This window comes from Musca vetustissima, unplaced genomic scaffold (genome assembly GCF_032173495.1).
Source record: "Musca vetustissima isolate MV318-11 ecotype Yass unplaced genomic scaffold, APGP_CSIRO_Mvet_v1 utg56336, whole genome shotgun sequence".
In the NCBI taxonomy this organism is placed as follows: domain Eukaryota; kingdom Metazoa; phylum Arthropoda; class Insecta; order Diptera; family Muscidae; genus Musca; species Musca vetustissima.
In genome coordinates, this window is record NW_026873833.1 from 12,570 (window position 1) to 39,941 (window position 27,372).

At 36.2% G+C, this 27,372-nt stretch overlaps 1 protein-coding gene across 1 annotated transcript; it reads right to left on the bottom strand.

Moving 5' to 3' along the window:
• Positions 1 to 1,701: 1,701 nt before the first annotated feature.
• Positions 1,702 to 27,033, bottom strand: LOC133328443 (tRNA-specific adenosine deaminase 1-like). Its single transcript, XM_061537014.1, has 3 exons — positions 26,111 to 27,033; positions 25,740 to 26,031; positions 1,702 to 1,812 (listed from the first exon to the last, which is right to left on the bottom strand). Exons 1-3 carry the CDS (start codon positions 27,031 to 27,033, stop codon positions 1,702 to 1,704), a joined length of 1,326 nt encoding a protein of 441 aa, XP_061392998.1.
• Positions 27,034 to 27,372: the final 339 nt, after the last annotated feature.

Below are 27,372 nucleotides of genomic sequence, written 5' to 3' on the forward strand. Positions count from 1 at the left end.
TCCAAACCTACATCCATACCCCAATCCTACACACCAACAGCAATCTTAACTCCATATACCAGGATTCCAGCTCTAGCGGTTCGTTCAAAATTCAAATTGTACCAAATTTAGTATCATTTGGTACACATTCGTAGATAATTCAAAATTTTCCTACATACCCCAACAGTGATCCTAACTCCAAATTTCAGGATTCCAGATCTATCGGTACATCCAAAATTCAAAGTTTATCAAATGTAGTACTCATAAGTACGACATCCAAAGCTACTTACATGTCTCAATTTTATAAAGCAGTAGTATTCTTATTTCCAGATTTCAGTGTCCCAGCACTATCGGTTCACCCAAATCCAAATAGTATCAAATTTAATACATTTAGTACTTATAAGTACAAATTTCCAAACCTACATTCATACCCTAATTCTACACTGCAACAAGATTCCAGCTCTATCTGTTCTTTAAAATTCAAATTGTACCAAATTTTGTGCAATTTGGTACACATTAGTCGAAATTTCCAAAACTTCCTACATCGGTTTACCAAGAATTCAATTTTACAAATTTTAATACAAATAAATAAGAATTTCCAATTTCCGCAATGCAGTCGTAATCATATTTCCAGATTTTAGTGTTCCAGCTATCCAAATCCGAATTGTACCAAATATAGTACCATAAAGTCATTTTTGTATAAATGAGTACACATTAGTCGAAATTTCCAAAACTTCCTAGAATCCAAGAATTCAATTTTACAAATTTTAATAAACATAAATAAGAATTTCCAATTTCCGCAATGCAGTCGTAATCATATTTCCAGATTTTAGTGTTCCAGCTATCCAAATCCGAATTGTACCAAATATAGTACCATAAAGTAATTTTTGTATAAATGAGTACACACTTCCAAAACCACTTCTTTTGTCGATCCCACTTTGTATTTTGTAGCTTCCCCCCTTCACTTGCTACGAAATTAGACCAAATTTGGTACATTTTAGAACTTTGCGGATACTTATAGTTCGAATTTCCCAAAAAAAAACCCTTTAGTACATCTATCGCATGATCCTCCGGTAGTACGAATTTCCAAAAACCCAGCCTTATCTGACACATTCCGACTAAGAGTGTTAATGGTTGATGAATCGTTTAGTCAGTCAATCACTTTATATATAAATAAGGCCACTTCGGGCGAAAAACTTCAGAGTACCGAAAATGGGTCTGGCCCCTCTTTAGATGAGGTGCTATGTCTATAGATGGACTTATTTTCGGCAAATATGTATATTTTTTTCTGGAACACGTAATGCTAAATTACAGCCACTTCGGTGGGAATATGCTTCTAAAACCTTAAAAGTATCTAAATGGAACGGATATGATCAAATGTGGACCTATGTAAAAAACATATTCTGTATAAATGGACTTTACCATAACAGAACTCGAAATGCTAAATTGCAGCCATTTTATTGCAGCACGCGGCTAAAAACTTCAAAAACCCTAGGAGTAGAAGAAATTTAAGTGCAAAATTGTCTTGTTTTAGCATTAAGGTCCACAAGATAGTTACAAGAGCTATAAGATATTTCAACTATATAAAAAATGTTATTATACCTTTACAATTCCCTCCTATGGAGATTCCGTTTTTTTAAATCATTCAATGAAAATGAAATAAAATGAAACGATCATTGAAAAATATTTTCGAATTTAAATTTAATGCAAATTCGGTGCAATTCACTGCATTGCCATATTTGCCGAACAATTCGCATTTAGAATGCTGGTGTCGGTGTGGGCAGCAACTGCTGCCAAGCAAGTAGTAGTTGGAGTTGGCGTTGCATTGCATTGCTGCAAATGGACAATAACAATTTGTAAATATGCACTTCCTAAGACACTTTGAGAACTTCCAAAAACTTTACGGTTTCAATTTTTTGTTTGTTTTTTTGAAATTTTTTCGGACATTTCAAATTTGCCAAATTCAAATATACAATTGGCAAAAGGCAAAACAATATCAAAAAACAAAAGCAACAAAAGAAAAGTTTCCGTCTGTCTGTCGGTACATTCATACCAAAAATGTGCAACATAATGCAAATAATGTACTCTCTCAGGTTGCACAAGAACCCCAACACAATTTTCGTACAACAACATCAGCAACAAACACTCTAAGCCATTCGATCCCATTGCCATTTACCTTAAATGGTAACAGAATTGAACAGAAGGCGACAACGACGACGACGTCGATGATGATGATGATGACGAAGCACAGAATAGAATGAACAAAAGCTTTCATTCGATAGCTATGAACGCCCGTCTGTTTGACTTTCGTTTCATGGATGGTCAAGGTCCGCAGTGAACAAACTAACCTCAGCAAATATAAAATATATTGAATGTATCGCAAAAAAAAGAGTTGAAGTGAAAAAATGCGTGAGTCTATTTTGCACAATATTATGGCAAGAAAACATTTCCTTGTGCCAGCATTATTTCAAGCTTCCCAACAACCTGGTTAGAGTATTTAAAAGAGTTCTTAGGATCTTTGCACTATGGGTGGAAGTTTAATACTCAAACAAACCCACTATTCTTAATTTTGGGGATTTCGGACAACCAAATTAGCTGTTATTTGGTATTTTGGGTTCTAATTGTATAGCACTTGTGTCACGACCAAATGGTCAAAACCAAATTTCTCGGAAATTTGGTACTGATACGTCAAATACTTTTTCCTATACAAGGGTTCAAATCTGATTGTTGTTGACAAACTGTTTTTTCAGGTTTTTTTTCGAAAAATGGGTAAAATTCATTGATGCAGTGTGCGCAAAAATTCGCTCGCGAATTATTCAAAATACATTCTTTTCGTTTTGTGCTCATTTTACGAATGAATTTATGGCGATAAATTCTTTACCAAACGAGCATTCGCCAAAGAATATTCGCACACCACCGCACGCGTGCTCTCTCGCGAGAGTAAATATCACTATTCTCTCACACACATTCAACTGAATAACCATTGACACACACAAAGACAATTGCGTAAGAACCGATTTGGAACAGGCCCTTGTAACTTTATCATTCGCGATAAGTAGAAAACATTGGAATTCTCGTGAGAAGGAGCGTATTTTAATCTATTTTTATATGGTGTTTGCAGCTATTCACACCAGTACGGAAAGTTCAAAAGTCGGAAGGGGCCGACTATATGATACCCTTCACCACTTTGGGTACATACGATATATGTTAATATGCACAATATCCTGTAGATAGAACAGACATAGAATCGGACGGAATGAAATGTGTTATCTAGATATATATTTTTGGACCAATTGAAAACATACCATACACATACCATTCTGAAATCAATGAAAAATTGCATATCAAACAGGCAGATTTCTATATCATGCTAAATCTAAATCTGAACCGATTAAAAAAAATCGGAGACACCAGTATGGACCTAATTTAGTACTCTATGCAAAATTTTGTCCCAATCGCACAAATATTGGTAGTTTGGTGCACCATTCACAAAAAATCGGACGAAACTATATATGGGAGCTATATCTAAATCTGGACCGAATTTCTCCAATTTCAATAGGGCTCGTCCTTGGGGCAAATAAGTGAACTGTGCCAAATTTCATCCAAGTCGGATCATAAATGCGACCTGTACTTTGTTAACTAAAATACATGGACGGACGGACGGATAGACGGACATGCGTAAATCGGACGAAACTATATATGGGAGCTATATCTAAATCTGGTCCGAATTTCTCCAATTTCAATAGGGCTCGTCCTTGGGGCAAATAAGTGAACTGTGCCAAATTTCATCCCAATCGGATCATAAATGCGACCTGTACTTTGTTAACCAAAATACATGGACGGACGGACGGATAGACGGCATTCAACGAAACTACAAATAAGCTGCGTGAAACAGATGTCAATATTCCCAATGAAATTGTGGAAAAGTTTCATGGTTGCCACGGAATCTAGGGGCTCTTTACCTTTTTTGTCAATCCTGAATTTCATATTACTAGAAGAATTTGAAAGAAGACGACTGGAAGAGAGTCACGAAGTGTTTTGAGCAGAAATATACCAAATAAACTGAAAATCGACGTAGAAAATAGGAATACGAAGAGAATTAAAGGCTATAATTGGGGAAAAGTGTGTCATATAGCAAGGAACTGTTGGAGTATGAAGTCTGAGGTGAATGCTATGTAGAATCGATTAAATTCATGTAATCTTTTAAGTGAATCCAGAGTTTTGGAGCAACGTGTTAAATGTGTTTCGAACTCACAAAGAGCGAATTGAACTGGCCGGAGGTTATTACATATTAGCTCTGTCTGTTAACTCGATATTTGGTAAAATTTGTTACCAAATGTTACTAACAGCCTGTTTTTGTAAAATTCCAAACGAACGAATTCGAGTGAATTACGACTAATCTCCTTGGTTTTGAAAAATATGTCATTTATTTTTGTTTTGAATCAGAAAACCTTTATAAACATAAATAAAGGTTTGGTCGTAAGTCACTCGAATTCGTTCGTTTGGAATTTTACAAAAACAGGCTGTAAATGTTGTCTGTTTACACAAAAATCCAGTAAAAGAGAGTCAAGTGAGAGAGCAAGTTTGACAGTTGAACAACAACAAAGTTGCTGGAGTTTACTGAAAGAATTTTATTCAGTAAGATTTTGCAACTCAGCCATTTTCTGATCAGCTGTTTTCTGACCAAACACAAAAATTATTTAAAACATTTTATTTTTTAATTTGCAATGTTCAATTTGAAGTTAATTACAGAAAATGGAAGAAAATTCGTAAGTAATGCAAAGTTTCATTAAATTAGAAACTAATTCCTTATATATTTTTAGGCAAGTTCCAGATAGAGGGCAATGTATTGATGCAGGGAGCTTAAATGGTCCCGGGGAACATACCAGATCAATTTTTCTTTTATTATTTATTTTATTTTTAATATTAAATGTAATACAAATAATTGTGTTCGTCCTTTGTTTGTTGTTTATTTTGGCGCAAATCAAATGTTTTCTTGAATCAGCTGTTTATTTGCTAAATCTTACTAAAAGTTGTCTGTTTACTTTTTTCAGTATTATCGCAAAAGAGAGTAAGAAAGGCTTACTCTCTGAACTAGAACTTACTGAATAAATGTTACTGGAAAAGTAACCAGACACACTTATTATCAGAGGGAATATGCAGTATAAGATTGGTAACAAATACCGGTAAACAATTTATCATAAAGACGTGTTCCTCGTACCAAAATTAATATATAATTTCTTAATTGTTGCGAAGTTTACCTAAGAAAAGCAAATTACAATTTTTGATGATACATGGCCAGAAGTTAGAGTCATCAATGGACGTACAATTTTGACTGGATAAAAACTGACAATTTGTATGTCTGCAAAACAAACGCAAGAACGGTACACGGCATGTATTTGAAACCTAGTTTCATGAAGTGGCACAAACGTTGTGGCCACTCAACCATTCCCAAAAAGATAAAGAACCTATAGAATTGGTCCATACGGATGTTTGCGGCCCAATGAGAGTAATATCGGCGGTCCAGATATTTTGTTCTGTTTATTGACGACTACTCCCGAATGATGCTTGTTCATTTCTATAGAACAAAGGTGATGTATATAAAGCTTTTAAAAAATTTAGTTCATTGTGCGACATCAAAAAAATTAAAAACAATCCGTAGTGATGATGACAAAGAATATCTTAGTTCCGAATTTGATTTTAATCTAGAGAAAAAAAAATAGTGGTGTCCTCATGATTATAAGAATTTTAGACTTGTAATCAAGTTATGAAATTATGTAAATATTCATTATAAATGTTTTTTTTTCTGTACAATGACCACCACAAGCATCCTTTTTCAAAAATTCTTCCTAGGAATCCTCTAGAAATTAAATCATAGGCTAAAGGGACCCACAAAATAGTTGAGCATAACGAGGGGAATGGAACGAACACAAAAGCAAATCACAACCTTAAGAAAAACGGAATCAACAGACCGACAGGCATTCTCAATGGAGATGTCAGCCTGCAGACACATTTATACACGATTGGGTGAGCCGGTATCAGCAGGTGTGAGAAAGGCAACTATAGACTAATGGTTATTTGTGGAATTACCTACCTAATACCATGATAGCGTAAACCAATCATATTTTTAAGCTAACCTAAATCGCAATGTTTCTGCCCTTTGTCCCAATAACCTCACGAATTCTATCATTGAGTCTTATATAAACTCCGCGCTATTGGCGTAGACCCTAAGTTTCACATGACACCAAACCCGAAGTTTCCACTTATTCTTTGGGCTATAGCAGCGACATTGAAAGTTGTTCATGAGCGGGGTTTAGTACTACCCTCTTCGGTCAGTACTGCCCATTGTGCACAGTAGACAATATCGATAACAATGGAAGATTTATAATTTCTTAAAGACATGTGAGTTCAATAAATTCTCAAATTGTTGTCCAGAATACACTTGAATCGGTTTAGTTCACCATTTAACCACCCACATGATAATTGTCGCATGGTAACGCACAACCAAACAAACGACACGACGAACAACAACAACAAACTACAATACATTGTGGCTGCATGGCAATGCATCATCTCATCTCTTGGAGCTTAGCTCAACTGCTTTGAAGTGTCTTGAAGGGAGCAATAGATTTGCCACATTTATCGTTATAAATCAAAACCAAAACTGAAAAAAAATAGAAACTAGACTTGTTTTTCCGATTCGAATGCCGTTTGTAAACGTACATTCATTGGTTCGTTTACATTTTTATTCATAGAGCAGAGAAAACATCCACGTGAACTGGTGTCGGTTTGTTTGTATTTGATTTGGTTTGGAGTTGTGTTGTGTGTTGTTCCAAAAGAAGTTGGTCTATAAATTTTCATAGGAAGAAATAAAAAACAAACGAAGCGACAAAACATATGCGTGAACGATAGCTTCCAAGAGCTACACAAAATCGGATACGCTTTGGTATAATTAGTTATGAATTGATTTTGTTCGATTTGGGGCTGGGAAAGTAAAATATATCGAAGATTAAGCGGAACTTTTGCATGTGAGTTATTTAAAAAGTGACCTATATAGAAAAAAGTTTTGGAAAGAAGTTGTTCACTTTACGATAACCTATAATTCTATATAAGAGCCACATTGGGGGAAAAGGAGGATAAAGCCTTTAAAATGGTGCTGGGCAGATTCCTAGTTAACATCGGTTCTTCGAGCCGATCAGTGACCCATTGAGGAGTAAATTGAGACTGAAGAATTTTCCTTTAAAGGATGAGGAAATTCTATCAGCTGGGCGGAAGTTTGCCTTCTGATGTGGAAAATTCATGAGCTGGGATTTTAGTCTGAATTATACCCAGGGAGAATATAAAATTCTGATCCAAAAGGAGGCTGCGGCAAGGAAGAAGGCGGTAACGGCGAGGTGGCTTCACTTCTGAGTAGTGTTGCATACAAAATTTACAATTTATTACATGAGCGGATTTTGGGTATTTTTTGTTTCCATCATATCGATATTTTTTCTTTTTTATATTTGTTTACCCGATGTTGTGAGATATATTATAGGCCCAAGAATACCGATATATCTCGACTGACTGAGTCCATCTAGACATGTTTGTCCGCCCGTCTGCCCATTATCATTTATTATGGATCATTCGTCAGTTGCTTGTAAGTTCTGCACAACATCGACACCTATCGGTTAGATATTTGGGGGATCAAATGGAGCAACAAATGTATTTTCGTCTTCTTTCTGGTCCTCTAGAGATCACAATCTGCTCTGGAAATAGGCATAGATGTTCTCATGAATATTCGTCAATATTTGGCGGGTCCAATGGTCCAAGACTTTTGTATGAAAAATTTAAAAATGATTCCGCTAAACGAAGACCGTGGAAGGTGACACTATATCAAAGAGGAGTGTGTTGACCAAATTTATAATGTATCATTTTTTTTATTAAAATGTGACTGTTTGTGTGGGAGGTACTACAGATGATGGTAGCCGATAATTGTCCTAAATTTGCCAGATGGAGTGGTTTCATATTCCCCATTTCCGAACTTTATTTAAGATTGGAAGAAACATTACGATTTGCTAAATTTGGATGAAATCGTTACTCTTTTCGAAAGTTATCGTGTGCAACAGCCATCCAGACAAACGGACATTTGTAGGTGGACTCCAAATTGTCTGAAATGGATTTGGTCCAAAAACACATAGGTTCTAAAACGAATAATCTGATTAGGTGCATTTTGCCGTAGCAAAGTGTTTACGTCATAAGGCTAATCCGGAGCAACAACTGCAGCGCAAAAAAGTGTGCTGCCGAATATAACTGAGTTATGCCATCGACCACCTTCCAGTGGAGAAAATAGATAGGAAAGTCCTCCGAATGATTGTGAAAGGTAATCATTCATTACGGTTGGTTGAACTGTCAGAACTTAATTGAACTATATAATCAACTGAACGAGGTGAACGACCTAGTTCACTTTTAAAAAATGATCTATACTAAAGTGTAAAGGATTGACTGACTTAACGATTCTTCAACGCCCAGACGAAACGGCTAAAACTAGAAACTAGATGAGCGTCACTCTTGGTCCAAAGGTGTCAGATAAGGCTGGGTTTTTGGAAATTCATACTAGAACGTCACAAAAAGTACTAAATGTGGTACCTGTAGAGCTAAAACTCTTAAATACAAAATGAGGGTCACTGATGGGGTGTAGAATATATAGTTTTTGTTTTTTTTTTTTTGACATTCGAACTATAAGTATCCGGAAAGTACTAAAATGTGAATGGAAAGAGCTAAAAATTTGAAATGCGAATTAAGGTTGAGAAGTAGGGTCGATTGAAGAAGGTGTGTACGATAGGATATGTAGGTAACTTTTGATATATGTACTTATAAGTACGAAAAGTACTAAATGGTACTATACCGATAGAGCTGGAACACTGAAATTTGGAAATAAGATTACTACTGCATTGTAGAATTGAGGCAAATTTGGTACAATTTGAATTTTTGGTGTACGAATAGAGCTGGAATCCTGAAATTTTGAGTTAGGATCGCTGTTGGGGTGTAGAATTGGATTATGTAAGAAGTTTTTGAAATTTATACTAATGTGTACCAAATTTGGTAAAATTTTGATTTAGGTGAACCGACAGAGCTCGAACACTGAAGTTTGGAAATAAAATTATTGTTAGGGTGTAGGATGTAGTTTTGAAAATTTGGAATAGTAAAAAATTTGAAATTCAGATTACTGCTGGAGTGTAGAATTGAGATATGCAGGTAGTTTTGTGAATTCGTACTTATATGTAGTAAATGGTACTAAATTTGCTACAATTTGAATTTTGGGAGATCCAATTGAGCTAGAATCTTGAAATTTGGATTGGATTTGGATTTTTACTTATGTGAACGAAAAGTGCTAAATTCGATACAATTTCCATTTAGGTGAATCGATAGAGCTGGAATACTAAATATTTGGAATTAATATTACTGTTGGAGTGTAGAATTATGGCATGTAAATAGTTTTGTAAATTCGTACTTTTGTGTACTAAATTCGGTACAATTTGGATTTAGGGTAAACCGATATTTGATACAACCGATATGCGATTTTGGAGGGGAGAATTGTGGTATGTTGTATTGGAAATTCGTACTTATGTGTACTAAATTTAATACAAATTGAATTTTTGGTGAACTGATAAGCTAGAATCCTAAAATTTGGACTTAGTATCACTGTTGGGGTCTTGGATTGGAGTATGTAGGAAGTTTTGAAAATGGGTTTAGGTCAGTCACTAGGTAATTAGCAATATTCAAACGGTATTGGAAGAGTCGTGACGTAAGCATACACGGAATAAAATAATTCGTATATTATATGAATAGTGTTCAGAAAGATTTGCCATTTTATGAATGATTTCTGCATTTTATGAATGAAAGAGAGAATAATAACAAAACTTTGGAGCGTGTGACGGTTCAGAAACTCTTTGTCGTTGTATGTTTTCTATTTTGATTTTATGATTTCATCTTATTTGTTATGTCTTGTCTCGTTTCTTCTTTTTTATTTACACGTGATTGTTCTGCGTCATTAGAACAATCATATACGAGTACAATGTAAAACAATCGGTTGGGTTTGTTTTTCGTATCAATTTGTAAAAACTGAATATATTATGATATACCATGTTTTCCTCATATATTGAATCCACAAAATACATGTAAGTTGGATGAAGAAGGGATGGCTTTAAATAGGTAATTAGACATACGGTCATACAAGAAGAGTTCTTGAAGTTCTTTGAGTCGAAAAATTTAAGAATGAGTTTTTTCTGAGACATTCAAACATTCAAACTAGGCAGGCTTAATCCCAGTTTGTTGTTTTTATAAAAAACAACTATTTATTAGTGGGGAATGTATGGCATTGTCTGCCGAGGGGTAAGGCAGGGAAGACTATAGTTTCGGATCTCGCCACTGATCCTCATCAGTTCCCTTAGTTTTTTGTTGGGATATTCTCCCCAGAAGCTATTAATAGCTTCTTTACAAAAAACGTTTCAAACCCAAATGTCTCTTGTGACAATTCGAAGTTCTTACGTTACCAGCGATACGACCCCAATGAGAAGTTCGTTTCGTTGGCGCCTGACTTCGTGGTCAACAAGGCATTTACAGACAACTACAATACATTTCCCACTGCTATGTGTCGTCACTTTGTGACGAATGCACATAACGTTGTTGTTGGTATTGCTAGTTAAAGCAATAAACCAAACAGTATGACCGTGCCTCGTCTACAACTTCAGTAGTGTTGGCGAGTTATTTGGGATACCATTTGTATTTTGTTTTTGCAAAATAGTCAGGCTTAATCCCAGTTTGTTGTTTTTATAAAAAACAACTATTTATTAGTGGGGAATGTATGGCATTGTCTGCCGAGGGGTAAGGCAGGGAAGACTATAGTTTCGGATCTCGCCACTGATCCTCATCAGTTCCCTTAGTTTTTTGTTGGGATATTCTCCCCAGAAGCTATTAATAGCTTCTTTACAAAAAACGTTTCAAACCCAAATGTCTCTTGCGACAATTCGAAGTTCTTACGTTACCAGCGATACGACCCCAATGAGAAGTTCGTTTCGTTGGCGCCTGACTTCGTGGTCAACAAGGCATTTACAGACAACTACAATACATTTCCCACTGCTATGTGTCGTCACTTTGTGACGAATGCACATAACGTTGTTGTTGGTATTGCTAGTTAAAGCAATAAACCAAACAGTATGACCGTGCCTCGTCTACAACTTCAGTAGTGTTGGCGAGTTATTTGGGATACCATTTGTATTTTGTTTTTGCAAAATAGTCAGGCTTAATCCCAGTTTGTTGTTTTTATAAAAAACAACTATTTATTAGTGGGGAATGTATGGCATTGTCTGCCGAGGGGTAAGGCAGGGAAGACTATAGTTTCGGATCTCGCCACTGATCCTCATCAGTTCCCTTAGTTTTTTGTTGGGATATTCTCCCAGAAGCTATTAATAGCTTCTTTACAAAAAACGTTTCAAACCCAAATGTCTCTTGTGACAATTCGAAGTTCTTACGTTACCAGCGATACGACCCCAATGAGAAGTTCGTTTCGTTGGCGCCTGACTTCGTGGTCAACAAGGCATTTACAGACAACTACAATACATTTCCCACGAAGTCAGGCGCCAACGAAACGAACTTCTCATTGGGGTCGTATCGCTGGTAACGTAAGAACTTCGAATTGTCACAAGAGACATTTGGGTTTGAAACGTTTTTTGTAAAGAAGCTATTAATAGCTTCTGGGGAGAATATCCCAACAAAAAACTAAGGGAACTGATGAGGATCAGTGGCGAGATCCGAAACTATAGTCTTCCCTGCCTTACCCCTCGGCAGACAATGCCATACATTCCCCACTAATAAATAGTTGTTTTTTATAAAAACAACAAACTGGGATTAAGCCTGACTATTTTGCAAAAACAAAATACAAATGGTATCCCAAATAACTCGCCAACACTACATTCAAACTAGGTTTAAAATGGTTCATTTTATATGGAACTATAAGATGTTTCCAATTCTGTTTGTACCCCCTCGAAATAATTATTATAGACCATGAATAAGATTTAGCCAACGAATTTGAATAAAACCCCTTGCCTATATAGTGTATTACAAATTCACTTTCTGCCAATGTACGATATTTCATTATTTCTCCAAAACATCTTTGTCATTATGCAAATAATAAATAACCCAGAAGAAAATGTCAAAAATTAACAAGATTTTCTTTTACACAACCCCACACTATAGTCTCAATATGTCTTCTTTTCTGAGACTGGAATCCCCATCCCCATTTACAGTGCGTTTGCTACAATTCGATACTTCATTGCATCGTGCCGAATGGACGGACGACCGACGGCAACTGTTTGTAGGCGCAATCTCAAGTTGTTTGGAAATTTCTTCATTTAAAGCGAATAAAACAAGATTATGAGTATATTTGTGTAAAGATTAAAATTGAAGTATTGAACATGTTGTTGTTGCTGCAGTTGTTTTCTTTTTTGTCTTATTACCTTTTTTCCATATGGAACTTGTACCGAGACCAGGATGGTCATTGTGATTTATGATCGGCAACAGTGCAACATATCATAAACATACTGTGAAATACACCACAACACACACACATATGCACCCGTATTTTGGGCTGATGGGCCACTGATGCTACCTCTACTGCCACTACTGGAGCTGCTGTTGCTGTTACTACTGGCCAACAGGTCGTACCTTGATGATGTTTGCAAGTAGTAGTCATGTCTCCCACCTCCATTATTTTTTTCCTTGGCAATCCTTTGTTGTTTAGGTCGTATCTGGTCGTAGAGCCTACCATCCACCTTCATATTTGCAATAGTTTGTAACAAACCAACAATCAGCCATTGGGTGAAGTTTATTTTTACATAATTATTAACTTTAAATAAAATTGTCAGCTAAGCGGGAATGGTGTGTAGGTTAAGGGTGACCATCATAAAATTGGGGTTAATACCTGATTTCATAGCTTCTTAATATAACTGCAGAAATTCTTGGTATTGAAAATGGTAGATATCGATTTACATTTCAAATTTCGGCTACCTCGAATATTTATTTCATATTTTCAAACTAAAATTCTATCTAAAATCGATCGGTAGGAGTGTCGTAATGCTACTGATGTGAAAAACGCAGCGTATAAGGTAACCCTGTATGCAATAGCAACACGTAATGCGATGGAGAATTAAAGGTCGTTTACATTGTACCGGATTTGGTTAACCCAGTGGGTTTAAATTATCAATTCCTTTGAATATATGCCAAATAAATCCTCATAAAGTATGTTAACCCGGTAAAAATTTATAATGTAAATGCCGTATTATTGGGAGGAAAGGAGAAACGTATTTTCAGAAAAAAGAAGAAGAAAAACGTGAACGTAGGTAAATCGAGATGTACAGGAGTAAGAACGAAGTCCGGAAATTTTACCAAAGAGTAAAATACCAAACCGAAGGTTTTGGTGCAGACCCATCCTCCTGTAGAGATGAAGATCGAAACCTGGTGTCAGATACAGATAGCGTGTTGAGGATCTGGAAAGAGCATTTTAAAAATCTTCTGGTATCAAATAGTGGCGGTGAAGAGGTTACCCAAGAACCAATCAAAGATGACGGTATAGATTGTATACCACCTAGTCAAGATAATGTCAGAGTAGAAATTAATCGGACGAAGAACAATAAAGCAGCAGGTGCCGATGGATTACCAGCCGAGCTATTCAAGACCGGTGGTCAGATGCTGGACAGGAGCATACACCAGCTGATTTGTACAATTTGACTAGAGCAATACATGTCCAATGATTGGAACCTCAGCACAAAAAAGGAGACAAGACGATATGTGGTAACTATATATGAATTAGTCTTCTCTCCATCGCATATAAAGTGCTATCAAGCGTGCTGTGTGAACGGCTGAAGCCAATGGTCATGACATTATTGGACCATACCATTGCGGCTTCAGGCCTGGAAAATCCACCATTGACCAAATTTTCACTCTGGACTAGATCCTCTAAAAAAGACCCACGAAAAAACACATCTACACATTCCACCTATTCGTCGACTATAATGGCGCATTGGACAACCCTATCCGTTCAGAGGTGTTTAAAGCCAAGTCTGAGTTGGACATTCCTGCAAAATTAATACGGCTATGCAGTATAACTTTAAGTGGCACAAGGTCAGATGTTAAAGTAGGAAATGACTTCTCGGAGTCCTTCAATACCGAACGAGGATTCAGATAAGGTGACAGTTTGTCGTGTGACTTATTTAACATTCTGCTGGAAAAGGTCATACGAGATGCAAATGTGAACAAAAATGGCACTCTGTACACCAAACGGTATATGTTACTCGCATACACCAACAACATCGACATAATCGTCACCTTAGATCGAATTGAGAAGTAGTCTGCCAAAGTGGGACTGGCAGTAAAGGAACAGAAGAAGGTATCAACGCGCAAGACGTCGAATGAACCATGAGCTATACCATTTATTCTCGGACATTGAAATAATCAGACGGATTGAGCTGCAGCAACTACGTTGGTTAGGCCATCTTGTAATAACGGATGAAGATGACCCACCTCAAAAGGCATATAAGTGATGACTCACGCAAAAGGGGAAGGCCACGAATCCGATGGAAAAATCAAGTAGAAGACAACATCTCGGAATAAGGTTCTTCAAATTGGATGAGATGCGCACAAGACCAAGACTATTTTTAAGCTCGGCTTATGGAACAACCGTTCTGGCATAAGCCAGCTAAGTAAGTAAGTGTTCATTACTTCTTGTCTTCCTTTTTGTTTTCTCGTACGTAATTTGGTTTGGTCACCCCACAACAAACCCTTTCCTCGTTTCGAATTATGTACATTTACAAATTTCAACCTACCAACTCTTCAACATAAGCGACAACAACATCTTCCTCCACATTCCATCATTCTCGCCCTAGCAGGACTGGACTAGCAATGTAGCAAAATATTCAAAACTTCCAACACCACCACCATCACCATTTTGTGAAATTTTTCTGATATTCAACTAAACGCCAGCGTATTTTGTAATATTTTTATGTTTTTTGCGTCTCTGATTCCAATATCGGTTCTTCCACTACTTTTCCTTTTTTTACTCAATTCAATGTTAATATTGAATTTTTTAGTTTCAGTAGGAGTTTTGCCCTGCAGGATGCAATTGTCTGCTTAAGAGCTCTCATTCTGACAACAATAACAGCAACTACTACGAAACATGTTACCAATTCGTTCGTTTTTGGCCGCAGCTTCCTTCATGTCGCGATAATTCATTCATTTTCATATTCTCGCTCAAATCGCGTCGTTGGCGTACAGAATATCAGGTTGATGTAGCAGCTGGAGCTTCTACTCCTTTGCAACAAACACACACATATGACGACCACGATGACGACGACCATGATGATGATCGTCAGCATTTTATGGATATGATGATACATGGATGCCTAGTGATTTATTATGGCATCGGTGTAAAATTGTCTGTTCCACGTCGATGCCAATGCTGAAGCAGAAGCTGTTGGTATTGTTAAAATAACAATAATGAGGTTAAGGTACAAATCGTAAAATGTGGGCATGCTGGCTTGTTATAGGATTTCTTTGGTAGTTATAGGAAAATACAACAAAAACAAAACATCGATGAACGTGGGGGTAGTCATCTTGTATCACGTCCAATTTTTCAATATTTAAAAAGTTGGGTGTAATAAATTTTCTTAAATGTCCTGATAAGTATATGAGAGCCAATATTTTAATTTGGTCCCGGCATAACGATAATTAAACTGGTGTTCTTGTGTAATGTAAATTTCAGTCATGTCTGCAATTGAAGATACATGTTGCAACAACGTGGATTTTTCAAAATATTTTTTTCAGACCTATAAAAGGCGTGGATTTTTTCAAGATAATTTTTTCAGACCTATATATGGCGTGGATTTTTTCAAGGTAATTTTTTAGGCCTATATAAGGCGTGGATTTTTTCAAGATAATTTTTTCAGACCTATATAAGGCGCGGATTTTTAAAACTACTGTTTAGGGACCTATAAAAGGCGTGGATTTTAAAACTAATTTTTAGGGACCTATAAAAGGCGTGTATTTTATAACTAATTTTTAGGGACCTATAAAAGGCGTGGATTTTAAAACTAATTTTTAGGGACCTATAAAATGCGTGGATTTTTTTAAACCCTTCACCACACTATGGTACAGGGTATTATGTCTTTGTGCATATGTTTGTAACAGGCAAAAAGAAACGAGATAGACACATGGTTCCTTTTGAGAATATGCATGGAATCACTTTTTAAATTGTAAAACGACCTGTACGTATTTATGATCCGAATTGGATGACCTGTACGTATTTATGATCCGAATTGGATGAAATTTGGCATTGGTCACTTATTTGGCCCAAGGACGAACCCTATTGAAATTGGGAAAAATCGGTTCAGATTTAGATATAGCTCCCATATATATATTCGTTCGATTTAAGGTAAATGGTGAAATAAAATCCCTAAATATCTTTCGATTTCCACGAAATTTGGCACAGCGTACTGAATTAGGCCTAGCATGATGTGTGTTAAGTTTTCTGAAAATCGGTCCAGATTTAGATATAGCTCCCATATATATTTTCGCCCGATTTAAGGTAAATGGGGCACCAAAGTCCCTATATATCTTTCGATTTGCACGAAATTTGGCATAGGGTACTGAATGAGGTCCAGAATAATGTGTGCTAGGTTTTCTGAAAATCGGATCGGATTTACATATAGGTCCCATATATATTTTCGCCCGATATAATGTAAATGGTGCGTCAGAGTCCCCATATATCCTTCGATTTACACGAAATTTGGCATTGCTTACTGAATTGTGTATAGAATGATGTGTGCTATGTTTCGTGAAAATCGGTTCAGATTTAGTTATAGCTACAATATATATTTTCTTCCGATTTTATGGAAATTTTTCACAACATATCAAATTGAGACTAGAATGACGTTGTTGTATTTTGTTGAAAGTGATAGCTTCCATATATATTTCGATTCGAATTAAATGTTGTCTGCACTTATAGATAAAGACCACATTATAAGTTCAATTCAATTTCAAGTTAGGATACCAATGTAGAATATAAACATTATAAACATAATACTTTAGGCATATAAACGGCGTGGATTTTTTAAACATAATCTTTTAGGGACATATATAAGGCGAGGATTTTTAAAACTAATACTACTGTCTACAAATTGGTACTTCATTTTTTAAGTTATAAAACCTCTTATTGGTCATTGCCAATGAACTACTGACCTAATACCCACGACACCGCTTGTAAATTCCCACCCTCACGATCAGACAATTTGTTTTATCAGATTCCTCAATGTTCTGTTCCCACATTATGTTTTTCAATAAAAGGCCACTGTAAATAAAATTCTGAAAAAAATGTTTTTAAGAATTACTGAGTACCTACATCGATTCCATTTGTTTCAACTAAATCCAAATCACATACTCGTACACAGCCAATATTTATTTACAATTCTCATAGCTCTTGAAATTCACCAATTTGCTGCAGTGATAAAGATTTTCACACGATTCACAATAATTCTCAAAAAAAAAATTGCACTGCTTAAAGCTTTTTGCAATAAAATAATCTCTCAACTCGGCATTAAAATACTTCATACTTTGCGTATTTACTCAGGTGGTGGTGGCAGTGGAGGTTGTGGTGTTCGGTGTCGGTATTCTTGTGGTTCACTCAATCGCCTACAATGCACGACAATATTATACCACCATCGCCGCCAAAACAACATAAACACAAACACACAACCAACAGTCACCCACTAAAGGACACTTTACACTATCTCGAATGTTTTTGACTTTTTATTTTCGATATACTTCAATTCCAAAGAAACCACATCGGAGATAATGCAATATTTGCATTAGCTTTGTGGGATAGTGTAAAGTGAACACGGTATAGTTGCAGAACGTTCTCAAAGTGAGGGAAGTCACATTTCAAAGAAACTCTTTAAATCAGCCTGTAATGCAATACTATGAAACTCAACTCAAGATGGGGCAAAGCGTGGGAAAAACTTACTCCCACCGCATTTATAAAATTTGGCGGAACATATTGTGATTTTAATGTTTAAAATTTTACGGTGGAAGCGTTGAAGTATAGCGTTGAGTATTGATAAGACGTATATATGATGTAGAAGCAGATTATAACGGTAAATATAATCGAACAATGATTCATGACTCTTGGCATAAGTGATGTTATTAGCGAGTTGGTGTGGGAAAATTCTTTACGCAATTTACATTGCAATCGCAACCATTTTGAATCGATTAACATTCGCACTTTCACCTAATAAGATATGCATAAATGAGGACCGATATAGCTTATTTTCGAACCTAACCTTCTTGTTTTGTAAGCCGATACAGAATTAATGGGGCTCCTAGGAAAAAAACTAATGTTATGATAGGACCTTGAACATACCGAAAAACATGATTGAAATTCTCAAAATATCTAATAGGAGAGCAACCGTTACATTATGCTACAATAAAGCCGGGATCAATATTGAAATTTTTGGTAGTGAGATTTGACAGCCAATGCGAATACAAAATACCACACCACATCAAAATTCAGTCGAAAAATATGTCCAAAATTCGCAAAATACCGACATATAAATAAATTTTAGTGGGGGAATGTACTGATACCGTTATGAGAAGCCAAAATTTCAATTATGGGGGCTACAATTAAACGTGCGTCAATATTAAAAATGTTTAGTTCTAAAATGTGCTATAGAATGATAACCAAAATACAAAATTACAGCCAAGTTGGTTAGAAAACATGTCCAAAATACCGAATACTAGGGGGTGCCGTTATATGGTGGCTATCCTGATTAATAATTTTTGTTACGGAAATGTGTTATTCAATGAGAACCTAAAAATACCAAATTACAAACAATTAGGTGGAAAAATGTGTCTAAAATCCCCAAAATACCGATTATTGGGCGTTACACCAAAATGTGAACCGATATATCCTATTTGCAATACCAAACATCATAGGAGTATTGGAACGGACATGCGTATGTCGAATTTTATTCTGATCGAGAATATATATACCTTGTGGGGTCTCCGGTGAATATTGCAAACGGAATGGCGGAGGAAATAATAAAAAGGGGTTATATGGGGCCTACCCACAACAGGGGGTGAGTATTTATAATTTTGTTAGAAAGAATTATTACCAAATAGGAATCCAAAATAGGAAATTTCAGCGAATTCGGTTGCAAAACGACATCAAAACCTATGTTGGCCGATATTTTTTTATACCCTTCACCAAACTGTGGTACAGGATATTTTGTCTTTGTGCATATGTTTGTAACAGGCAAAAGGAAACGAGATAGATAAATGGTTCCTTTTGAGAATATGCATAGAATCACTTTTTAAGTCGATTTATGCATGTCCGTCCGTCCGTCTGTCCATATTAAATTGTAAAAAAATACAGGTCGCATTTTTGATTCCAATTGGATGAAATTTGGCACAGCTCATTTATTTGGCCAAGGACGAACCCTATTAAAATTGAGAAAAATCGCTACAGATTTAGATATAGCTCCCATATATATTTTCGTCCGATTTTAGGTAAATGGTGCACCAAAGTCCCTATATATCCGTCGATTTGCACGAAATTTGGCATAACTTACTGAATTAATCCTATGACGATGTGTGTTAAGTTTTCTGAAAATCGGTTCAGATTTAGATATAGCTCCCATATATATTCCGATTTTAGATAAAAGGTGCACCAAAGTCCCTATATATCCCTCGATTTGCAGGAAATTTGGCATGACTTACTTAATTAAGCCTATAACGATGTGTGCTAAATTTCGTGAAAATCGGTTCAGATGTAGATGTAGCGCCCATATATATTTTCGTCCGATTTTAGGTAAATGGTGCACGAAATTTGGCATAGCGTGCTGAATTAAGTCAAGAGTGATGTGTGTTAAGTTTCGTGAAAATCGGTTCAGATTTAGATATAGCTCCCATATATTTTTTCGTCTGATTACTCCTAATGTATGTCTGATTAAGACGAAATTTTGCAGAACTTCTCAAATTGAGACTTGAATGACGTTATTGACATATGGATTTTGAACGGGTGTCTGATCGAGATTAAATTTTTAAAAGTGCGACGTATCGAATATCGTGTATATGTACAATATACCGAAAGTGGTGTAGGGTATCATATAGTCCGACTTTACTACTTTCCTTACTGTTTTTTTTTTTTTTTTTTGTTAGGGATTTATTTTCTAATACGAACATAAAATACCAAATTACAGCTAATTCGATCGAAAAACTTTTTCTAAATCCTCAAGATCCGGATCATTAGGGGGTACCGTTATATGATTGCAACCCCAAAAGAAAATCTATATTGATACATTTTAGTAGAGATATTTCTTTATTTAATGTGAATCCAAAACACCGCATTACAACAAGATAATTTAAAAAACTGGCCCAAATTTCCCAAAATACCAAATATCTGGGGATACAATTATATTGGTCTTAGTCGAAAAAATGAAACAAAATATTGAGATTTGGTACCCAAAAATAACTCCAAGTACCAAATTACAGTAATTACAGTCGATTGAAAAACGGAAATTTAGGGGTGTACCCTATGCCCTATTTTCGAGCTTGACCTGTCTGATGAGAAAACATAATTCTATTCGAAATTTCATAACACTATCTCAATTCTTTCGAAAGATAGTGTGATTACAAAAGTCGGACGGTCTCAGAATTTTACATTATAGACTTAGTATTTTCCCGATTTAAACGTAAATTTTGAAGAATGTACCGAATTAAGTCTAAAACAACTGTTTTGTTGTTGATGTAACAACATACATACAAGAAGGGACTTGATTATGTATTGTCTGGTTCCGGTTCCTCTGTATCTAAAATCTGGAGGGGTGTAAACTGTATTTGCTTCGTCTGTTTTACGAATTGAGGCATCTTAGCTGTGATAAATCTACTCGTGTATGTTTAGGCCAATTCTTCTCCACTGCTAGATGGGAATAGCGCCCCAAGTGTAATTGCTACTGACGACAGTGAAATCTGTCTGTAAGATTCACCTCAGCTGCCATTCTTGCAAGACTTCAGTAGCTGCTTCATCCAATCTACTTTCCAGGCTTCAGGATATATGTGTGGCTGACAAATTGAGGACATCTGTAGCATCTAAATTGTGGCGATATCTTCTCGGCTTTGAGGTGCCCATAGTTCAAATATTATGAAGTCGAGTTGTCTATTAACGGAGACGATTATAGGGTGGTATTACAGAGTTGCCATTTTCCTTGTCATTCACCGTGCATAGGACTGAATTTCATAATTCATGGCGGACATTGAAATATCATAGTGCCAGAATGTTATTACCTTATAAAAGTGGGCTAATATCCCGTGTACAACAACTCTTCGAAAATATGTCTACATTAAGCATCTCCTGTTCCACACTTTACTCCAATTCCATTGCATCCCATTTGGATGGATACGATTCTGACAGTCAATTCAGGTCCGGAGTTTCTCTATATCTCTCACAGACTAAAAGTGTTCGGAACAGGCATTCCGGTATATAATGCCCCCACATGACAAAAATAAAATCCAGGTACTTGCATTTGTTACGCGGCAGCATCAGGTCGAAATCTTCATTCGCGTAGTGGATTGTATCAAATTTTTGTTCTATATATTTTAAGCAGATTTCATCTAAATGATGTACAAAATATCCGAATTTTTGCGGAGTGTACAAAAATGATTCTAGAATGACAACTATTTAGTTTTTCTTCGGTCCAGATTTATTTTGTCTGATTTCATGCGAATTTTTGGAATATACCAATTTTTTTACAAAACCCCCATACTATTTTTGGTATTTTCATGCTTTTATGACAATCTTTACAGGTCAAAGCCCCCCACGTAAAGATTGCTTGGTTTTTTTATTTGCATTTTTGTGGTTTTGGCATTTCGAGTACTTGGAGAGTGGAAACCATCGTAGCCGAACATTTTCAACTGGTCAATGTTTTAAGGTAAAGGCCGCCTAATTTTTGATAATTTAAATTATTTATCCAAATGTTGTAACATATACTTCCTTATTCCAGGTTAATAAAAACGTCTTCCCAGAATATGTTTTCAATATAGCTCCATGTTCTTTGTATGTGGGGTTGTGTATCCCGCAAAGGTTTCTCTAAATATCCTGCCGGGTTTTCAAATCTAATATTACGTATACATTGTACCGGATTTCGTTAACGCAATGGGTTTCAATTGTCAATTCCATTGTGTACATTCGAAATAGATCCTCATAGAGTAGGTTAACCCGGTAAAAAGTTTAAGTGTGTAATTTTCCGACCGATTTAAGGAATTTTAAAACATTATTAAAATACTTATCAGCAATAAATTTTTACCCACTCTAATATACACACATTATTCAAAGTTAATTTAATTTTGATTTCAAATTTGTTTACTTTGCCAATTGATTTTTTGTTGTTGTTATTTTCATTCCTTATTTATACAAGAAAAATATACTTCCCAGGCAATTTATATAACAGCCATTCAGAAAAAATAATATTTTAGCTAACCAATAGATAGTTTCTATTGCTTTATTGATTTTTGTGTCTTCCGCAGTTATTCTTTGGAGTTTTTCCTCGGGTTTTCTTTGGTAACTAAGAGGCCAAGGATGTTTATGAACATAGCCATTGACTGAGCTGACAAATGTACTTCGATGATTGGTTTGGAAATATTGCATTGGCGGTTTCAGCCGGACAACAGAACACTTGAAATGTATAGTTGTTTGTTGAGGGGATTTTTGTATAGCTTCTTTTCGGTGTTCATCTGTTGTGGCATTCTTTTCTTTCTTTGACTACAAATCGAGAATTACTTTTGATTTGTTTATAGTCATCGATTATTTGCATTATAAATTTTATAAGCAATTTACAAATTTCCGATGTCCATATTCATAATGTTAACAGTATAACAAATGGCTATGGTGAGTCTATTATTTGAATAAGCGGATTGGATGGAATATGTATACAAAATATGTCGATATTAGTAGCTTCATTTTACTTTTTACAAAGAGGTTTTAGAAAATGAAAACCTAGATATAAAATTAAAGCAATTTTTATACCCTACACAACTATGTTGTCAGGGTATTATAGCTTTGTGCAGCCCCAAATGTTTGTAACGCCGCGAAATATTGGTCCAGACCCACCTTTAAGTATACCGATCGTCATATCTCGACTAGCTGAGTCGATCTAGACATGTGTGTCCGTCCGTCTGTCCATTATAATTTGTAAACACGATACAGGCCACAGTTATGGACCAATCTTCACGAAATTTTGCATGTAGGATGGGTTCTGGCCAATGAAGACCCCTATTGTTTTTGGAAAAGATCGGTTAATATTTAGGGGATGAAATGGACCAAATACTAAATTTTTGTCGGTTTTTCTGGTCGCTCCAGAGGCCGCAATTATGGCCCAAACACCGCGAATTTTTGCATGGAGAAGGGGATCGGGTCAGAGAATAAGCGTGCATGTTTTGATAAAGATCGGTCAATATTTAGCGGGTCAAATGGACCCTGACTTTTGTGTGAAAAATGACAAAATTTGTATTCTATGGCATATATATTTACTCCTGGAGGATGTAGACCCTAGGAGTTGATAACATATCCAAGAGGAGTGGTTGACCTTTAAATTGATACCAAATATAGTGATGTATCTACTCAGATGTGGGAGTTACAGTCAAATATTTACATGTGCTTACGTATTCAGATATAATTAAGTAATCCATTACCACATTAAAGGGAGAAATATCGCGCTGATGGCTTTGAAATTTTTCATGAAGTTCCAGTTATGGTCAAGAACAACGCCTACAATTTTCGGTGATGATTAGATTAAAATTTTGGGATGAAATGGACCGAAAACATAATTTTTTGTGTGTTTTCGAGTAGAGTATAATCCGAAAATCACAACTCACCCACCGTGAAGGTAATCTGGACAAGTAATTACTGCTCCGCTCCCTGGTTTTTAAATAAGCCTTAACCCCCCAAACTCTCGATGTTTAGGAGGCATGAATTTATGGCGGCTACTCCAAATGGCTACCTACATTAAAGTTTTACCCCATAAGAAACCAATTGGAGGGCAATAGCCAGTCATAACCATTGTGTACGTCCTTACCGTGCAGATGCCGCTACCAGAATAAGAAGAGAGTGTCACAGTTCGACAGTCATAACCATTGTGTATAATAAATGACTTCAACTGGCAGCCCGTCAGTTCTATTCCGCACGATTGCATCACCTTTGAACCATAGGAAATCCAACTGGCAAGGATTCAGAAAATTCGCCAATCAGAGTACTTTACATACCATCTGATAACAGAAAGGAAATTCCTGGACATCATTGCAGCTGGAGCAGCTAGACTTGAGACCTAATTTCCCTGCAGATGCAGTTGGTCTTGCAAATGAGGGTGATGAACTCCATCGATCTAACCAGGTAAATTCCCATGGTCAGTTAACTCACGTTCGAGGACAGTAGAATAGTCGCGGAGCATAAGCGGAATAAATGGTTGGACATCGGAACCAGTGTGATTATACTGCGGGCAACGGTTAAGTCGGTCTCGAACCCTGCTAAGAAGGATGATAGGACCTCAGCCACAATTAACGACGAAACTGTGACTGATCCGAAGATATGCGCAAGTAATTTTAATCGTTGGTCCCTGCCAGAATATTCATTGTTATGCTGAAATAACTGGACGAGCCCGGAGTTGAGTAACCGACCAAAGACCTCAATTCGATAGCCACCAACATCGTTCCCGAAGCCTGGATAAAGGAAAGGGTAGTTCCGCTACTGAAGCCAGGCAAGGATGCCAGCAAAGATGAATCATACAGGCCGATTGCATTTTTTCACCAGTAGCAAAGACTCTTGAGGCAATACTGCTCCCGAGCATTAGGCAAAGCTATCTAGTTGCGAATCATCAACATGGGTTGCGAAAGAAACCAGTACAACAACAGCGTTGCACGCCATCTCCATATAAATCGAGGACCTAACCAGAACCGTCCATAGAACCTATCAAAAGCCTTTAATACCATGACACACTGTTTGAGGACATATAGAACACTTTTTTCCTGCCAAGTTTGGAACGTTGTGGCCGCCAGTCGAACTGGAGTTCCGGAATAAGAATTCCAAGCCCCGTAGAGTTGAACAGAGAGTTCTCAGGGTGGAAATGTTTAACCTTTTCTGTATTACAAGCGTCCAGACAAGACCAAACCAGACTGAGGGGATGTTCCGAAGAAACCATCCTTTAGCAATGAAGATGATTAGGTCGACCGATGAACATCATCCTGCTGCAAAGATATTGTTGATCAATGACTTTTTGGTTGTACTTCTTATATATAAGACGGAACGGTGTTATGAACTGAACGGTATTACCGACTGTAAATAATTTTTAAAGCAAGCATATTTTAAGGAGCAATGATTTTTCATAGACACAAACCATTATATGGCTTCGTGGTTCGAGTATTTCCCACTAGGGAATGCATTTTTATTTCTCTTCGCCTTCATTATCAGACAATTTTCTACGTTGATTAATATTTCAAAATAGCCATCATTCAAAAAAATCCGACCGATTTTATATTTTTGGAAGACTCACCACGTATTGGAGGGTGTGAAAAGTTTGATTCGTCAAAATTTAATGAATGAATCATATTGAAAAATAAATCCATTTTAATTATTCGCCAGATTTTTTATTGTTTTTATTTTTCGTTTCCGATTTGTCACTCCCTTCAACATCTTGCATTTTAAAAAATAGCAGATCATTTGGTTTTAATGTCCATTGTTTAAAATATTTATCCTTTAGTTCTAACCATGCGTTTTGATATTCTTTAGCTTTTGATTTTACATCAAAATATGACATTGATTCCAAATTAGAATATTCTTTAGACAGATCTGGTAGTAACTGTACAGTGTCAATACAATTCTTCAATAGATTTATTTTAGCTATAGATAAGGCGGCCGGTAGAGTATGTAATTTTTTACTTGTGACACCTTGTCGTTTGCCGTTGACGGATATTTCGTAGGGTCTAAAAATAAGAGATAAAATACTCATTAAATGTTCATTCCGAATAAGGACATTTACCATAAGAAGTCATTGGCACATACCTCATAGTATCTGGAACATTACACCAAACTAACCCATTGGGAGATGGTTGCTTCTGATCATTTTGAAGATGTGGAAATCCTTCCGTCTTAAAAACCCGTATCTTAGGTTTATGTAATATATATTGCTGGTGACTATAGGTGGAATTTTCAAATCGCTTCCATATAGCCCGTTCCAATGCACCATAATCCGATTGACAAAATGTTAAGGTTTCAAAATAAGTTGGCTCATTTAACAATAGGGTCAGCAATGCTCCCTGGAATCCCAATACTTGCCATTTAGCCAATTTATCACTACAACTCATGGATAGGGTTCTTTCACCGCGTCCTGGTTTCGTTCGTACTGCACCAACTATTTGTTCAATGGCATCCGCATGATCAGATCCCAACAATTTGGCACCAGTATAGACCATATCGCCACAACAATCTTCTTTTGTTTTGTCATGTTCCTTACGATCTTCTAATTTTGATTTTTTCTTTAATGGTTCACAACCTTCGCCTTCGTCCTGTATTATACATGCATCTCCACAAGGTGTTTGTGTACACAGAAAATGGAACGATATGCCTTCTTTTAGTTTACATTTATTTCCCTCCGGCATCCATTCGAACACAGTATCCGCGTTGCCCTTCAATGTTTGCTGCAAATGATAATAAAAATACCTCAGTACTCCTCTGCGGGCCAACACTTCAGCATGAGAATCATTAAGTATTAAACCTTTTGGACATAATTTACTTTTCCCAATACATTTGGTACCACATCCCAAAGAGATCACTTCGTTTGTGTTATTTTTGGAGTTGTGCATAACAACTCCTGCCAAAACTGTCCATTCTGTATCATTGGGCTTTCCGGTTTTGGGCAGGCTTTTGAATTTGGAGAAACAGAGCTGAGCAATTGTATCCGGACACAATTGTTGATTGGTGACCATGTTTACAAGGAGGAGTTAAAGGTAAGATTGTCCGTGAAGAATAAAACCAAAACAAAAACGGCTCAACAACAATTAAGGTATTTATAGGTCGGAAGGTATTGGCAAAAGAAGGTTTATACAAGTGTTTGTGGAAAACAGCTGACTAAGAAAAATTATTTGGTTTGTTTCAGAACCTGCAAGAATGCACAGTGTTTTACTACGATCACAATTTTTCCTTTAAGATATCGATGAAAAATAATTGAAAACGTGCCTAAAATACCGAAACGACCAATATTGATAGGAAGATTTGAAACCCAATGAAAACATATGAGTCGTTTATTTTGAAAGTGATTTAAGTCC

Excerpts from the sequence above, each read along its gene's own strand:
- LOC133328443 (XM_061537014.1), bottom strand. The coding sequence starts at position 27,033 with ATGGTCACCAATCAACAATTGTGTCCGGATACAATTGCTCAGCTCTGT. Across the intron at positions 26,032-26,110 it reads AATGTTCCAGATACTATGAG|ACCCTACGAAATATCCGTCA; the intron begins GTATGTGCCAAT and ends TCTTATTTTTAG. Across the intron at positions 1,813-25,739 it reads TATTTTTTAAAATGCAAGAT|CAATGCAATGCAACGCCAAC; the intron begins GTTGAAGGGAGT and ends GTCCATTTGCAG.